The 17,689-nt window shown below is 43.4% G+C and overlaps 1 protein-coding gene across 4 annotated transcripts in view; it reads left to right on the top strand.

Moving 5' to 3' along the window:
* Positions 1-17,689, top strand: part of LOC137372719 (dihydropyrimidine dehydrogenase [NADP(+)]-like) — an 823,566-nt gene that overhangs the window by 471,621 nt on the left and 334,256 nt on the right. For all 4 annotated transcript variants that reach the window (XM_068036861.1, XM_068036859.1, XM_068036862.1 and 1 more), the window contains exon 12: positions 4,214-4,398. In XM_068036861.1, the coding sequence (XP_067892962.1) occupies positions 4,214-4,398 (185 nt within the window). The remainder of the gene's footprint in view (positions 1-4,213; positions 4,399-17,689) is intronic.

Raw genomic sequence — 17,689 nt, 5'->3', positions numbered from 1 at the left:
ATTTCCTTTTGAAATAATTGATTGTCTCGACTTCCATCACCCTTGTGGGCAGCGAGTTTCAGGTCATTACCACTCACTGTGTAAAAAAGTTCTCCCTCACATTCCCCCTGCATCTCTTGCCCAAAACCTTTAATCCATGTGCCCTAGTCCTTGTACCATTAGTTAACAGGAACAGTTTTTCCTTGTCGAACTTATCTATGCCTGTCATAATCTTGTACACTTCTATTAAATCTCCCCTCAATCTCCATGGCTTTAAGGAGAACAACCCCAGCTTTTCCAATCTAACCTTGTAACAAAAATTCCCCCATCCCTGGAACCATTCTGGTAAATTTCCAGCCCACCCTCTCAAGGACCCTCACATCCTCGCTAAAGTGTGGTGACCAGAACTAGTGGTGGGGAAGAAAATGGCGGCCCGCATCACGCACTGCCACGCCGCCGCAATCTTGAACATGGCGGCTCATTTAAATATGTAGTGTCGCTGTCCTCCCCCCCCCCCCCCACTCCCAAATCACGTGGGGGGGGGGGGGGGGGGTGCAGCCTCAGCAACGACTTGAACGGAGTCAGCTGTCTTTGCACAGGTGCGGGCACCATTTTTAAAGGGCTGCCAGCCCTGCTCAGAGAATGCAAAGTTGCCCCCCACTACACTAAAAATAAATGTTTGCCCCCCCCCCACAATACACTGCAAATAAATGGTTGCCTCATTCCCCCTTGCACCCACCACCCATCCCACCGCCCAAAATACTTAAATTGCTGAGTTGACCTCTCACCCCGCCAACTGCACAAAGTGCAGAGGTCACCCTTTCTTCTCCTCCCCACATTAGAAATGCAGAGTTGCTCCCCCCCCACCACTACACTAAAAATGCTCTGATCCCCCAACTCGGTGGCGCCATCTTTCCCTGGACGGGAAAGTGAAGGCGTTTGAGTGCCACCCATTACACTGAAGATCTGGATCTGATGCTAAGATCACGGGGAATTGGATTTAAATGTATGCATCAAGTTAATTTCAATATTTAAAGTTGGGTCCCGTTGCCGAGCGGCAATGACGGTGGAGTGGGGGGCTGGGGCGGGAGGCGCCATGGAGCCTCGCCGCTGCTAAGAACATTGGGCCTGGCAACTAAGACTGGCGTCGGCCTCCACGGCGGACTGCTGCCGCTGTGATCTTCCGCCCAACCCCCCCAGTCACGACACCCGACACGGGAGCCCTGAATTCAGCCCTATGTCTGTAAGCCGGTTGAAAATTTCAGTTTTAAACTTGACCTCTGGATTGTCTTTGCATTCAAAGCTGAATTGATGCTTTTTTACGAAGAGTGCACAGAGCTGCTTTAAACACTAGATCAACATCTCAATTTTCAGGTATTTCCTTAGCTATTGTGAGATCTCCGTCGTACCCAACTTCCCTGTAGTTTATAATATAGTCACAACAGTCATGTTATTTGAGATATGTTATCTGAGATAACATGGATTAATCACCTTTATCAAAAAAAATTAGCTTGCATATGCATTTGTGTCTGAAGTCTTTTCTTCAAAATTGTTTTTTCAATTTTGGAATTTTTGATTTAACACCTGTTGACCATGGCACCCTGGGTAGTTGCCCATATTGCCCACTCATAAGGCAGTCCCTGATTTTTGGACCAATATGAGCTCTATTTTCCATGCTAATATAAAAAGCCTGATTCTACTCAGTGCAGAACTATAAATTTATTAAGAAAGGTGTTCATTGTTACTTTACAATTCTAGTTTTAAGTTGCGAATTATTTTTGTAGTCCCTGAGGTTAAGAGGCACAGACATAGATTGAAGAAAAAGCAATCAGATGCTGGAATCTGAAACAAAAACAGCAATTGCGGAAAGCACTCAGCAGGATTCTGATGAAAGGTCGTTGACCTGAAACATATAACCTACCTTCCTCACTCCACAGATTCTGCCTGACCTGAGTGTTTCCAGCTTTTTCAGTTTTTATTTCACTAGACTTGAATATAACCCCAGTACAGCTCTAAACTTTAGCAGTGAATCCCTACATTAATCACAGGATGCAGTTACCGTTAACTCATTGCTTTAGCCATTTTCTTGTCAAACATGCTTCCACTTTCTTACACTTTATTTTGACTATACATTGGACACACAATCTGCTTCTCATTCTCCCAGGTCCTGTTGATGGGAGCAGTGCAACCAGATCTTATGCAAACTAACTGTTGTAGCATTAATCATCTGTAACCATTGCCAGTGAATTTCTACAGTTCATGTGTTGGTATTGATCCCTGAATAGAAGTGCAACATCAACATCTTTTGTTAACAATCCTCACAAATGTATTCAGATGATAGAACTAAAATTGCCCTCATTTATGTGTTGATGTACAGCACGAGTTCCTTCATGTACTTTTCGAAACGTACCAATGATTTAGAAAGAAAACATGCTGTAAATCTGTAATAAAAACAGAAAATGTTGGATACACTCAGCAGATCAGGCAGCATCTGTGGAGAGAGTAAGATAGGGTTAATGTTTCAAGTCTGAAACCCTTCGTCATTTGTAAATGATCATAGGCCTGAACCATTAACCCTCGCTTCCTCTCTCCACAGCTGAGCATTTCCAGCATTTTATATTTATAAAACCATTTATTTTGCTTCAACAGAAATGTGTATAAGTAATGTTAACAGAAGAATGTTGCACAAACTCAACCAAAAAACCCCTTGGATCTCAGCAGTGGATCTCACTTCCGTCTACCTTTTTTCTTATTATCTCTATCAATCTTTCTGTCTCTACTTATCTAGTTACTTCTCGATCCCATTTATATTATGTCATTTCCTGGAATGTTAGTCCACAAGTCTACTGGCTGATTTGGCAGCATTTTCCCCTCTGAGTAAGATGGTTGTGAGTTCAAACACCACATAATCTAGCCACACAGTTAAATATAATAATGAGGGACTGCTGATGGAGCTGCCATCCTTTGGAGGAGACATTAAACTGATGCCTGTTTAGGTAGTTGTAAAAGTTCCTATGGCACTATTTAAAGAAGAGCAGGGAGTTCTCCCAGTTCCCTTCCCAATAATCATCCTTTACATATGTCAATACATGGGACATAACTGTTAAATACATTAACATTGGGACTGATCATAGTCTGGTGGTTATGGTATTGAAGTAGGAATCCAGAGATTGTGAGAATCCCATGTCAAGTTTTTCAACTGAAATCAATGAATCTGGTAATTTTTAGACTAATTCCAGGTAATTATGACCTTGAAAGCTGCAGATTGTCATAAAAATCTAACTGTTTCATTAATGCCCTTTCAGAGAAGGGAGGCTGCCATCCCAACATGGTCTGGCATGCATGTGACTCCAGTCCCATAGTTGACCTTTAATGTCCTTGGGGAAACTAAGGATGGGCAATAATTACAGCTTTCCAAGTTTCATCCACATCCCAGGAACAAATTTAAAAACATTGCAATTTTCTGCATGGCCCCAACGATGCAACTGGTGGGGTTTTCCCTCTGATCCACGGGGCCTTCAGGCTTCCCTCCTCTGATTTGTTGATTTGACTTTATGCTTCTGAAGGTGCCTCCATGTTGAGGCGTCCTTGCGGTCCCCAAACTGCTGGTGGGGCTGTCGAGGCTTTAGAGCTGCTGGCCCTCTGATTGGACTGGCAGCATCCGGAGCCTGCCCACCCGCCATTCTTAATAGGACGACAGCGCCGCCTCCGGGAATATTGCCGAGCTCGTCTAGCTCCCGGCAAGTGCAGGTGCTGGACCCCCATTTGATCCTGAAAGCTGTGGTAAAATCTTGCTCTTGGTTCAAAAAGCCTTTCTTCAATCCCAGATGAGATAGGCAAAACTTTACACTGGAGAGAAATTTGAATGTGAATATTAGTAGAGAGCATGTCCTGAACTCTGATTTCCTAGCTTGTAGTTTTAGCTAATTGGTGATGTTCCGCTCAAGCTATGTATTGTTAGTAAATCAGAGTCATAGTGCTGACTAAATTATGTAAAAATTATTTGTACACACGTGTAGGACTCTGTTGCCTAGTAGAATTTATTCATCATGTATTCTATAGAGTTTGAGATTTGTGCTAAGTCTCCCAACAACTTCACTCCCTCGGTTCATCAAATATACTAACAAGGTTTAGATTAGAAGGGGGCGAGCATATTTTTTAAAATCAGCCTGGCTTGCTTTGTGCATGATTTTCCAGATCACTGACTTATTTTTTCTGATTATCTTTAATACAGTGAAAGAGGCCATGACCAACATCAGGTTTAACAGATGGGGCTTCCTGGATATTGATGCGGAGACCATGCAGACTAGTGAGCCTTGGGTGTTTGCAGGTGGTGACATTGCTGGTTTGGCGAACACCACTGTAGAGTCTGTGAATGATGGAAAACAGGCTTCATGGCACATTCACAAATATTTACAGGTGAGTAAGAACTCAGTGTGCATTACTAGCCTTTGCTTATTATTTCACACACCACTTGATTCTGTGGAATCTCTCAATGTGACTTTTTAGTCCTTCGGTTGTATCTGAATGCTGAATTTTACTGTTAAGTAGAGGAATTTATTTTATCAAATGCATTGAACTGCATTTGCTTCTGGTACACTTTAATCATTTAAAACGTCAGGTTAGCAGTGCAGACTGAAATTGAAACGTTCAAAGCGAAATGAGTTTGTGCTGGTGAAAGGATAAGAAGTTATTTGTTTAATTTAATCCCAGTATTATTGCAGACTCGTGAATCTTCTGCTTATGGTGAATCAGAGAAGATGCTACCAGCAACTGTCTTTCATTCCCAGTGGAGATAGAGATAGCAGCCCTCAACACATTTCTTTTTCTCTCTCTGTTTCCTTTTCTCTTCTCCATTCATCTGATCTTCCCTTTTCAACGGTTTTTCTTCCTTGTGCTGCATAAATCAGGGTATCACTCCATTTCTCCTCTTGTTCTTTACTCAGCAGCGTATTTTTCTCTTTTTTTCTTTACCTCTTCCCCCATGGAATTTCTCTTTTCTTGCTGCCCAACAGGATATGTCTTCCTGCTTTTTTCACTCTTGTTCTCTCCCTCACAAAGATCTCTTTTATTTCCTCTTTTAAAGTTCTTCTTTAACTCCCAAAGCACCCACTTTGGTTTTCTCCCTGTTGCTTGGGATGCTTATTAAATATGTTTAGCATTTCTGGCCTACGTTTTGTTCTTTCTCTTCCCATTTGCACTTCTGTCTCATTCACCTTCTCACTGTATTTCCCCATGTCATCTCTTTTATTTAATTTATCTCTGCTGTTATTTCTTCATTCACGGAGCATATAGTGATGGGGGCTGGTTTCTGTCTCACCCCAAATCTGCGGCTTTTCTGCCAGTGTCAGCTCAGATGTGCCCACTTAAATAGAATTACATTGAATGAACAGCACAGAAACAGGCAATTCAGCCCAACTGGTCCATGCTTGTGTTTATGCTCCATAGGAGCCTTTTCCCGCCCCTCTTCTTCTAATCCTATCAACATAGCCTTTCTCCCTCATGTGTTTATTTAACTTACCCTTAAATGTGTCTTTGCTATTTGACTCAACTACCCATTGTGGTAGCAAGTTCTACTTTCTAACCACTCTGTGGGTAAAGAAGTTTCTTCTGAAATCCCGACCAGATTTATTCGTGACTCTTATATTTATTGCTTCTCGTTTTCGTCTCTCCCATAAGTGGAAACATCATCTCCACGTTGACCCTATCAAACCCTTTCATAATCTTAAAGTCCTCTATCAAGTCATCTCTCAGCTTTCTCTTTTCAAGAGAAAAGAGCCTCAGCCTGTTCAATCTTTCCTAATAGATATAACCTTTCAGTTCTGGTATCATCATCCAGATTGTTTTTGTACCTTCTCGAGTGCCTCAAGGTTCTGTGTAACTTGAACATAACCTCTCTGCTTTTCAATTATATTGCTCCAGAAATGAACCCCAGTGCTTGTTTTTGCTTTTTTTATGGTCTTATTAACCTGTGTCACTGTTTTTAGTGATTTGTGCACTTGTACCCCTGGATTCTTTCCTCCTCTACCCCATTTGGACCCTTTCTGCCCCATTTAGAAGACATTTTGTGGGAGATTGAACTGCATCCAGGACTGAAGCGATATCTTGAGTTATAAATTCAATGAGTGAATCGCATCAACTGCTCACATGTCTAAATCTCTTCTTTCTGTTAGATCTTGCTTCTTCTAAGGCTTGTCCTCCCAAACTTTCAGATCCTCCATTGATTGATTAAATTCTAATATAGCAATTACACCATGCAGACTTGTGTGGGACTTGGAACAGTAACCTTTATGTCTAAGGGGGTCTCCTATGCATGTAGATTTTATTTGAAATTAAGCCCTCATATCAGGCCTTCTAATGTGGGGAGTCAAGTGACTGGGTTCTGGCACAGATCTTGAGCTAGGGGAGGGTGTATCTGGTGGCAAATGTATTCAAAAGCCTTGTCGGCTGTCATGATATTTTTGGAGTGGGGTGGGAAGCTGTTGAAGCCATGACTTTGAGTATGTTTTTAATATTTTGTAAAATATTCTGTGTATGTGATAATTCTGGGCAGGATTTTCCTGCAGACTTCGGGACCCCGACATTGGGACCAAATGGGGGTCCCTAGTCCGCACTTGCCAGGAGCCAAACCGGCGGAGCTATTTTCCCGGAGGCGCCTCCTAATTATCCTCCAGTTGTCTGTCCTAGTTCTGCTATGCAGTGCTACCGCAGTGGCTGCAGCATGGCTGGTGGAAGGCTGCTGAGCTTCACTGGAGGAGACAGCAGATGACCTTGGAGGACAACCTCGAGCCCAGTTGCAGACTACACCATCTTGGCATGAACAGCAGTAAAATGGGCTGGCTGGCTGACAGGCAAAAGCAGGTTCAATGGCAGAGTAGCAGTGGAGGTGGTTAATGCTGCCTTTCTGAAAGAGGACAACAATTCTTTGCTCCATGGAGTCACTGCCACTACCCCAGGGCAGCACCTCAGCAATCCTAGAAATCTGTTGGAAGACAGACTGCTGGACTGTTGTGAGACCCTGCAAGCTCCTTTTCACACTGTAATCCATGCGATGTTGGCAGCAGTCTGAGTTTGCATGGCTGCAAGGCAGCCAGTTGACCTTGTATGACAACAGTCTGAGCTTCCAATGCAGCACTCAGACATTGGGTTGTGCTGTAATAGAAGATGTGACGTTGGCCATCAGACATTACATCATGGCTGGGTCCATTTGTGTGTGACTAGAGTTAGCCGCCACTTCATTGCTTCAAGTTCTGCCCAAAGCCCTGTGCCAAGTTGGTGCCAAACTCCTCTATCCTCTTTGACATTGACCACAGGCTTTCTTGCAGATTTCCCAAGCATTTTGTTGTGCATATGCATCATCCTTCTCCTGTAGGCTGCCCCAGCAAATTGCTCATCTGATTCCTCTACAGCAGAACTGGTGTATGACTTCCCCCTCTGGTAAGCTGGCTCCTGCGCCACCCTTTCCCACTAGCCTGGCTGCAATCCCACATATACCCAGTGTCTCGCCACATGCAGATCCTGCCTGTCTGCTATCCTCTAAATTACACATAGTGTCAGTATCTAAGCTAGTGGCTGTGAGTGTGAAATTGTGACAGTGTGCCTTCTTCATCAATGTCTTCTTGCTTTTCCTCCACCGTCTGATCAGGTTGTACTTCTTGGGTATCTGAAAAGAGAAAGGAACAAGGGTAGGGTTCCGGGTAGAGTGGAGGGGAAAGTAAGAGGTGCGTGCTTACACCATCTGCAACTTGTAAATCAGAAGAGTGTGGGGCATGAAGGAGAGGTGTTTGAAACATAGAAACATAGAAAATACGAGCAGGAGTGGGCTATTCAGCCCTTCGAGCCTGCTCCACCATTCATTATGATCATGGCTGATCATCCAACTCAGTAACCTGTTCCCGCTTTCGCCCCATATCCTTTGATCCCTTTAAACCTAACAGCGATATCTAACTCCTTATTGGAAACATACAATGTTTTGGCCTCAACTGCTTTCTGTGGTAGCGAATTTCACAGCTTCACCACTCTCTGGGTGAAGACATTTCTCCTCATCTCAGTCCTGAAAGGTTTACCCCGTATCCTTAGACTATGACCCCTGGTTCTGGACTCCCCCAGGACATCATTCCTGCATCTACCCTGTCTAGTCCTGTTAGAATTTTATAGGTTTCTATGAGATCCCCCCTCACTCTTCTGAACTCCAGCGAATATAATCCTAACTAACTCAATCTCTCCTCATACGTCAGTCCTGCCATCCCAGGAATCAGTCTGGTTATGTGTTGTGAGAAGAAGGATACTATCATCTACAATGGTTTCACCACCATCGCTGGTCACTGCCATTGCGATAATGGCCAGCACTAGCTCGTCCATAGGTGTTAGGACATGCAGGCATGCTTGTTCCCCTGTGCTCGCGCATCATCTTGTCCTGCAAGGGAGAAGGAAATGTGTCAGTGAGTATCATGGAAACTGTTTGGGTGATGTGGCGCTCATGGTTGAATAGCTGGCAGTGTTTGAATCCGTGAGATGAGGGTGTGAGGCTTGCAGCAGTGCTAAGTGTGTGAAGGGAATGTTAAGCATATGAATGTTAGGTATGAGTTCTGATTGCTGGAGATTGTAGGAAGGTGAGTATTGGGGGTATGGTGAATTGAGCAGTATCTGAGGCTAGTGGTGCAGTCATTAGGGTATTACAGATGCAGTCACAGATTTTGTCCACCGGTATGAAGCCATTGAACATCTTGTGGCTCTGCATCCAGGTCCTCGGCATTGACTCTTGGCATTGACCCTCATGGCTACCTACTACCACTGCCTTCTGAGCATGTCTCTGGAGGGCCTCCTGGCTCCCTGCGGATATAGGACGTCTCTCCTCCTTTCCATCTCCAACCAGATCTGCAGTGCAGTGTCCAGATATCTTCACACCCTCCAATGTTGTGCCATTCTTCACTGTTTCCCAGTTCAGAGTCACTTCCTGCATGACTGCCAGCACCTGCTAAAGCCCCAGTGCTTCTCCCCTTTAAGAGGTGCCAGCCAGCTTTAAGCAGTACCGGCTAGCTTTGAGTGGTGCTAGCCACTCATGATATTGTCCTCCTGCTGATATATCCAGCCAATCAGCTGTGCATTTCATGCTGGCTGACGCTGAAATCATTGAAATGAAGCATGTAGTTGGCGTGCTGCCTACATTGCAGTCAACGAATGCGGGTTTATCACACATCGTGACCCCTGCATCCATTCTCAAATGCTATCAAATTTATATATTTATGTACATTCCTCATATCTTTCACAAGTAGGTCTCGTTGCTGAGGAATTTGAGTATTTAATATTGGCTGGGATTTTATGAAGTGGCGGTGGCCCTGTCCACCGACTGGAGAACGAGGGCACCTTTCCGCTGGCCCTAGAGGCCACAACCATATTTCATGGACCTCAGGCAATTACCTGCCTGCAGTTGTGGCTTCTGCTCTTCTAAGGTAGGATGCCCCACCTCCAAGAGCTGCTGGCCAATCTGAGGGCTGGCAGCTCTTCAGTCCCAATAGCACCACTGGGAGTGGTGGCCACTGCTGGGACTGCAGCAGTCCATGGACCCAGCCAGTGATGGAAGCCAGAGAAGAAGGTAAATGGTGTCGGGGCTAATCAGCCAGGCCCTGGTGTGGGTTGGGGAGGTGGGGGGGTGGGCGGGGGCATAGGTGTTCCACAGGGGGCAGCCCATGCCATTGGCGGGGCGCTCCCTGGGGTACAGGGTGCCCGATCAGGAGGGAGCCCCCAGCCCACAAGGAGACCGCTGCGTTTAACAGGACAGCCTCCCCAAGTGGCCAAGTGCCCAATCGCTGCTGGTAAAGTATCAGCAATGGTGGGAAGAGGCCGTTAAGCAGCCATTAATTTGCCACCTAAGGGCCACAATGGGCCGAAGGGCAGGCACGCCGCCTGCCACCTTCCTCGCTGCTGGTAAAATACCAGCCGGGGCAGGTAGGCATTGGGCACGCCGTCATCCCACCCACGATTTTATGCCTCCTCCACTGCCTCCGGGGAGGGCGGGTGGGGTGGGGTGGTGTGGGGGTGAATTCCGGCCATTGAATTTGCATTTAGAAGAGAATGGTACGACTTGAAAGATTTTCCAACAATTTTATTGAGGCTGAGAGCAGTTTGCAATCAGTGAATGGGGGAGAACAAAAGAGAAAAATAAATAAATAACAATAATTATGCAAATACTGTAACTCCACTAAAGGGTGGTGTAAAAAGTAAATATTTTATAATGTAAGTATCCAAGAATAAGGGATTTTGTGGAGGGATGATGTTTACTTGCATACTAAGCGTTGTAAGTTGCTACGTAACTTGAATTACAATTATATTTGTGAAACATATCTTTCTGTATCAGTAAGGTGTGCAGTTCCAGATAGCAGCTCACCACTGCCTTCTCAAGGGCAATTAGGGATGAGCAGCGATGCCCACGTCCTATAAATGAATAAATAAATATATATATATTTATTTAGCGTCAGTCACATGATGTATTGCTTCAGGAAATTTGCTGTATTACAATAAAGAGCAATTCACTCCCACATTCAGGCTGCAGTGAGATTATGGGAAATGTGCAAAACTGTATTTCAGATCGGGGGGTTAACCGTAAGCAAAGCCACAAGAGATCTATCAATTTATTTTAATATCATTTTAAAAACTTGAAATCAAAACACTGACAGTCACTGCTGAAGGAGAAGAAAGAGTTGAATGCCATGTTATTGCAGTAAGAATTAATATGACCTCAATATTTAATAGTCCCATAGAGACTAATATTTAAATAATAATTTATTTTAATATTACATTATTCATACGTGTTAAGCAGAACATACAATGGGGAATTTAGTCAATATTGAGTTATAAAGTCTTCCTTAGAAAAGCCACAATCCTGATGCTTCCTTCCTCCTCATTGTAAATTCACTGTCTAACATTGTTGTTTCTGCGGCAAATGATGTTCATTTAACTGTTGGATACATTTTACTCACATGCAATAAATGTACAAGAAGTTTTAGTTATCAAATTTCTCGTAAACCTTTATTTGTAATAAGGGATTTGCTGAAATGTGAATTGCTTCATGCTTGCATTTTAACTTGCTGTAGTAAGATGATGTTACTTCATCTGTAAATATACCAACATTTTTATTTCAGCCACAGAACTGTAATTGCTGAACAGGAGCCAACAGATAAATACTTAGTTAACAGCATTGAATATGATGGTGGCAGATGTTTTTTTTTAATCTAAATTTTTATTTCACTTAACGGAAATGTTCAGTTATATACTGTACTTTTTTTTAAAAAGCAGTCGTAAGGAAGTTCAACAAGATTTGAATGTGTTGAATTTGTTTCTTTTTGTTGCCATGTGTGAATTTTCTTCTGCTTCTACTTATTTGTGCATCAGAAGTGTTTTGCCACCTATTTGCTGTCTACCCTACAGCTATCTGAAGCTGTTGGTTTCTTTTAATGGGATCTTTATTAAAGCTATCCCTCAAATAAACGATTTGTGATATATATGGGAAAGACGTTTTCTAGTCCAGCAGCTGCCAGAGTGTGGGTTTAAAATATTTACAATTGTTCCATGTTCTTGTTTATAAGTTATTGTTCAGACAGTGATCTGCTTCTTCCCTTCCATTCAACAAGAACTCTGATTTCTATAGTGCACATTACTTACAGGGAGATGTCTTTGAGTGCTTTATAGTGCAGAGGATGTTATGTGGTGGGGGCACAGGAAAGGCAATAGGATCAGGAGGAGGAAAAACATGGTTGATGGTGTTTTAGGAGGTTTTTGAGGGGAGAGATGGAGCTGGAAAATTAGAAATGTTGAGGTAGAGAGTTCCAGGGCAGGGGCAATGTGACTGAGGGAGTAGCTACCAATCGTGGAATTCAAAAAGTGAGGAATGAGAAGCAGCTAGGTATTGTCGGACCAGAGGGTGTCAGAAGAGATCATGAAGTTAGGGAGTGGTGAAGCCCTGAGGCGATTTGAAGGAATGGTCAAGAAAAATGATTCGCTAGGATACGGGAAACCAGTGGAGTTTGCTAAGGACAGAAATATTAGAAATGGAGACAGTAGTTCAGGTGAGGACACAGGCATTCTGGATGACCTGTAGTTTATAAATGGTTAAAGCAGGAAGAAGTTGGAGAAATTCAACTACAGATAACATTGTGGGTTAGGTGTTTGGAAAGAAAGAGCAGCACTAGGATGGAGGTGGGAAACATGGGAGAGGTAAAAGAAAGCAGACTTGATGATTGATTGGATGTAACGAGGAAGCCGGACTTGGAATGAAGCACTCATTCAAGGTTCCACAGCTCCAGTCTGGCCCGTAGGTGACAGCTGGGGAAACAGTGTTGTCTGTAGAGGCCAAAGAGGATAGCTTTGGATTTGCTAACATTAAGCTGGATTAAGTTTTGATTCAACCAGGTCTTAATATCTGAAAAGTAACTGAAGATGTTGCAATAGCCATGGGCTCAAAAGATGTAGTATAAAAATGGCTGGGTGTCACCAAAAAAAAATTGACTCCACACACCCAATATTATTGCTAAGGGGTGTCATGTAAATGATGAAGAGGAGGGGGCTAAGGATGGAACCCAGTCGCACTCCAGAGGTAATCATATAAGTTCAATAGAAAAAACCATTTGAGGTGATCTAATATCAATGGTGTGGCAGAGTGCCATAAGCAAAGAACAATACCACAGAGGTGGACTGTAGAGGAGAGATGTTTGATGCGAGCAGAATTATCAACAGTGTTAACATGGTTGGGGCAGAGGTCAAGGAGGGATCATGAGCAGTCAAATAAGATGTCACTGATGAATGTGACCAATGTTGTAAGTGGCACAGAAGCTTGATTGGAGTGCTTTGAACAGACAGTGTTGAAAGAGGTGGGTGCATTGTTGCAAAGTAAAAGCATCTTCCAGGAATTCAGAAAGGGAATGTTGGAGATGGGGCAATAATTAAAAAGTATGGAGGAGTTGAAAATATGTTTTTTGATGAGTGACAGTGGTTTTGAAAGATGTAGAGATTGGTCCAGAGAGTAGCAACAGATTAATGTCAGTGATCGTGTAACGGAGAAAGGGAAGTTACTTACAATTGTTTTTCGCAAGCAAATAACAATGTCGTTGACATGATAGTAATGACAGCTAATAGCTAATAAAGGGCATGATTTCTGAAATAGTGTTGAAAAGAAAGCTTTGATACTCGCGTAAGAAAAAGATGACAAGCTTTAAATATTTCAAACCATTAATTATGATGTAATTATTGGTCATTTGGCAGCTCACCACCACCTTCTCAAGGGCAATTAGGGATGGGCAATAAATGCTGGCCTGGCCAACGACGCCCACATCCCATAAACTCATTTTTTAAAATCAGTATTTGGTGCTCCTGTCACAGACCTGGGTTAATGTCCAGATTTTCATGCAGTTAAGTTCACTCGTTTTAGTTGTGCTATAGAGTAAGGTGTTGGATGGAGATCAGGCACCAGACATAAGGGTTTCCATAATTTTAGAGGTGATAGTAAAAGCAGAAACTGGTGGATAGTCAGGAAATCTAAAAAGTGGAAGAAGAAAATTAATATTAGTTTAGAAAAAAACTCAATTCCTCAGGATTGTTTGGTAAATGTACTATCTGGTTTGAGGCTGAGCCATTCAAACAGGAAGTCTCAATTACCAATCTGTCCTGTTACCTGACCTTAATTGGCACTCTGTGTTTCAGTAGCCCATGGCTACAGAGCAGAGTTCCCACTTGTGCTTCTACTGAAAAGTGTTGCATGTTGATATTGGAAAAGGATAGGATTTGGCTTGGTTGTGATGCCATGTAATAAAATACCCTGCCAGCTCTTATTGTCATGTTCACATTAAGAATGGTCAGCAGAATCATGTACTGGAGGGCTGCAAGTGCCATGGAGACATACATCAACAGATAACCTCACTGCACATCTCATCAATCATTTTCTCATACTTTTCAAAATTTCTACAGCAGGAATTACTTGAACAAGCAGCAAAACAAGGTAGCAGGGCATGGCATCCAGGCATAGAAGATTCCAAAATGTTACAGACTCTGATCTCCGAGCTCCATTGGAGGCGATAGACTTAAGGGGAAACAAACTGTTGTGTGCCCATGTCAGCAAAATTGTCAGGAATCTCACTCTTGCCACCTGGAGGGTGTGGCACTGACACTGAGTGCCAACTCTCTTCGCCATGGATTATAGAACAGTGCTGAAAAAGGGCAATTACACATTCCTTGCTCTCTTAAAGGAACAATCCCTTTACAATGAACTCTGGTTAAGGTAGAGGGTTTAATTTGCCATCTTGCACTATGGATACCCAGCTCTCACAACAGCAGTTACTTGTATGTAGAACCTCAACCCCCTCCTCCACTGACAGACTGATATCAGACATCTCTTACTTCAGCTTTCCCATGCTACTTAACACACACTCCTCAATCGCTAGCCTTCCCCTAATTTACTCAATCTTGGAGAAGGTATTAACGAACATTGCCTTTGAGAGACATGCCAATGGAAGGGGCGTATTCACTGTGAAACAACTCTAGTCCCATGAAGAGAAGGTTGTGAGAGTCATAGGGAAGTATTCTGCTCCCCATTCTGGTGGAGAATCCAGCACAAGGTGGAATAATCTTAATTAGACGTAGGCCATTCAGGAGTAAAATCAGGAAGCACTTCTTCATTCTGAGATCGACAGTTTTTCGCTAGATAAGATTATCAAGGGATATGGATCAAAGGCAGGTAAATGGAGCCGATGGACAGATCATCCTGAGCTGATTGAAAAGCAGAACAAGCTTGAGGGTCTGAACAACCTACTCCTGTTCCTATATGTTCCTTCCCTGAGAAGCCTGCCTATGGTTTTGGGTTTGTGGGACCCAGAACTCACGGGCACTGTGAAAAGGAGGAGGCTGGAGGAGCATCATATCTACATGCAATCTCTGAAATGACTCTTGAGTCTATAGCGCTCATTTCTGGAAGTTTTTTCTTCTTTGCAGGCACCAATGGAGCATGTAAGATCTTTGGTCGCCTCTGTAGCAGACTTCCAGTCTTCCTGGACTCAAGAATTCCCACCCAGCCCTTTTAATCCGACATGCTGGGATCCTTTTCCAGTGCTCACAGATGCCCTCTCCCCCAGTACTCCCAGATCCCAGGGCCCTCTGAGTGCTCCCTAATTCCAGTACCACCACTCCCAACCCCTCCATCTACTCCCATAGAACCATAGAAAAATTTCGGCACAGAAGGAGGCCATTCAACCCGTCGTGGCTGTGTCTGCCAAAAAAACTAGTTGCCCAAACTAATCCCACCTTCAAGCACCTGGTCCGTAGTCTTGCCGGTTACAGCAGATGCATGTCCAGGTACCTTTTAAAAGAATTGAGGGTTTCTGCCTCCACCTCCGTACCATTGAATATTTTTAAGGCAGAGGTAGATAGATTCTTGATAAGCAAGGAGGTGGAAGGTTATCGGGGGTAGGTGGAAATGTGGAGTACATCAGTTCAGCCATGAACTTATTGAATGGCAGAGCAGGCTCAAAGAGCCGAGTGGCCTACTCCTGCTCCTAATTCGTATGTTCGTATGTTCGTTCCTGGCAGTGAATTCCAGACACCCACCACGCTCTGGGTGAAAATGTTTTTGCTCATGTCCCATCATTGGGCATGGATTCTCTGGCTCCAGTAGTCCCCTGGCCTGTGGCTGGGTAGCTGCCTCAGTTGAGCTGGTGGCCTCTGCTCATGGCAGGCGGGGGTGGGGTGGTGCTGCTCCAACATCAGTAAAATACTGGCCTGTTAATGGGGCCTTAATTGGACTAATTGGCTACCTGCCTCCGTGGAGCGGGCAGCCAAACCGATTCCCAGCCCACCCCTAGGAAGGTTCCCTGGAGGCGGGAATGCACTGGGGAGCTGTATTGACACAGCTCCTCCCTATTTTCCCAGCCTTCCCCCTCCTCCAACCTCATCTGCGTGGGAATGGGAAATTTCAGCCTGATGGTTCTAATGTGTTTACCCAAATGTTAGATGAGTGAGTGAGTACGATGTTCTAAAATAAAAGAAAAAAGTTACAAGGACAGTTGTCTGATTGCATTTTATTTAATTAGCTTATTAGGGACAACTTGAAACTGAATCCTTGAACTTTACTTTGTTTTTTTTTACCATTTCTCCTTCTTGGATAAAAACCTGTGCCATCTTGAGCATAACTGAGTTCATTTGCTGGTTCATTATTGAATTAAGTCCGTCTGAATCAGTTGAAAGGAAGGCTAAGAATTTATTTCCGGATTAAATTACCTCTTGTACAGAGCAGGAGAAAAAGATTACAGATCACTTTATTTTTACAGTAATGGAAAATGGAAGAGGATATGAATCAATGGAGAATATCCAAACCATTTTTTGAGTAAATTGAATGATGCATATTTAGATCAAATGAACTGCTTCATGATAACTGAATTCAAATTCTCCATAATTCTTTGAGCACAGATGGAAAGAGAAATAACTTACACTTATATAAACTGTATTGAGTATTTAATTTACATTAAATAAATTGACCTTTTATAGTTTGAGTATCTGATCACAAACTATAACATTTGTATCGTGATGTCTGGACTTGCTATTAATTGTTCCATTAATTAACAACGTAAGCACAAGTAGGTGGCAAACTACACTTTAATATTCAAACATGTAGTCACATTGCCCTTATTTTTAGTTATAGAACTGCGTAATGGTGCGCGGCACCTTCAGAGGAATGTTGGAACCTACAGGACTGGAAATGTCCATCTGACCAGACCCAGCATGCAAAAACAGAGTTCACCTCCTATATTCCATAAGTGATTTTCTTACCAAATGCCTGTCCAACTCCTTGTTAAAATGACTGATGTTATCAGACTCAATCACCTTCTTGGACACTCCATTCCAAATATTCATCACCCTGTGTTTTTATGTTGTTCTATGGGCCCTTAAGTGGCTCAATTGGCCACCAGGTGGGTGGCCGCGCCACTAAGGTTCCTGCCGCTAGCAATATGCCATGGCAGCAGGAAGGTGTCAGCCTGCTTTCCCGATGCCTACCCCCGCCCTATTGCACTCTTTCCCCCCCCCCCCCCCACCCAGCCCGTCTCCAAAGGGCTGGGAAAATTCAGCTGTTTGTGAGAGAGGTGACTTCTGATTACACACCTCTTTCTGTTGTGTTCTATTAACTTTAAAAAGCAAGAACGACTGGAATCAGAGGAGAGAGAATGCGCTGAGAGAGAGAGATAGGTGGGGTGAAGGAGAGAATTCGTGTCATTCGTCATGTAACATTACTTCAGTTTTGCAAAAAAGTTGTTGAATTAAGAAAGTCAGCTAATTACCTCACCGATATCTTGTTATCCCAGAAATACTAATGGCTTACACCTGTGAGTCAGATCCTAAATTCTGACACTTAAGAAACAGAGGGAGACAAATACACAAATAGAAAGAAAGGACAGCAAGAATTTTCTTCCCCAATTGCAAATTGATTGCAAACAAAATGTAAACTTTGAAAGCAAACAAAGCTGAGAGAAACAGGTGGGAATGTGGAGTTGGAAGGGCAGCTGAGGAGAAGAGAGAAACTGGCATAAAAACAAGAAATGCTGAAAATACTCAAATACTCTTGATTTTATTTCAGATTTCCAGTATCAGCAGTATTTTGCTTTTATTTTAGAGAGAAACTGGCAGTGGGTAAGGCAACTTCTGGCTTTTCATTTCCTGCTCTTGTGAAGATTGA

This window comes from Heterodontus francisci, chromosome 8 (genome assembly GCF_036365525.1).
Source record: "Heterodontus francisci isolate sHetFra1 chromosome 8, sHetFra1.hap1, whole genome shotgun sequence".
Taxonomy (NCBI): Eukaryota; Metazoa; Chordata; class Chondrichthyes; order Heterodontiformes; family Heterodontidae; genus Heterodontus; species Heterodontus francisci.
This window is presented reverse-complemented; position numbering and strand designations above follow the sequence as displayed.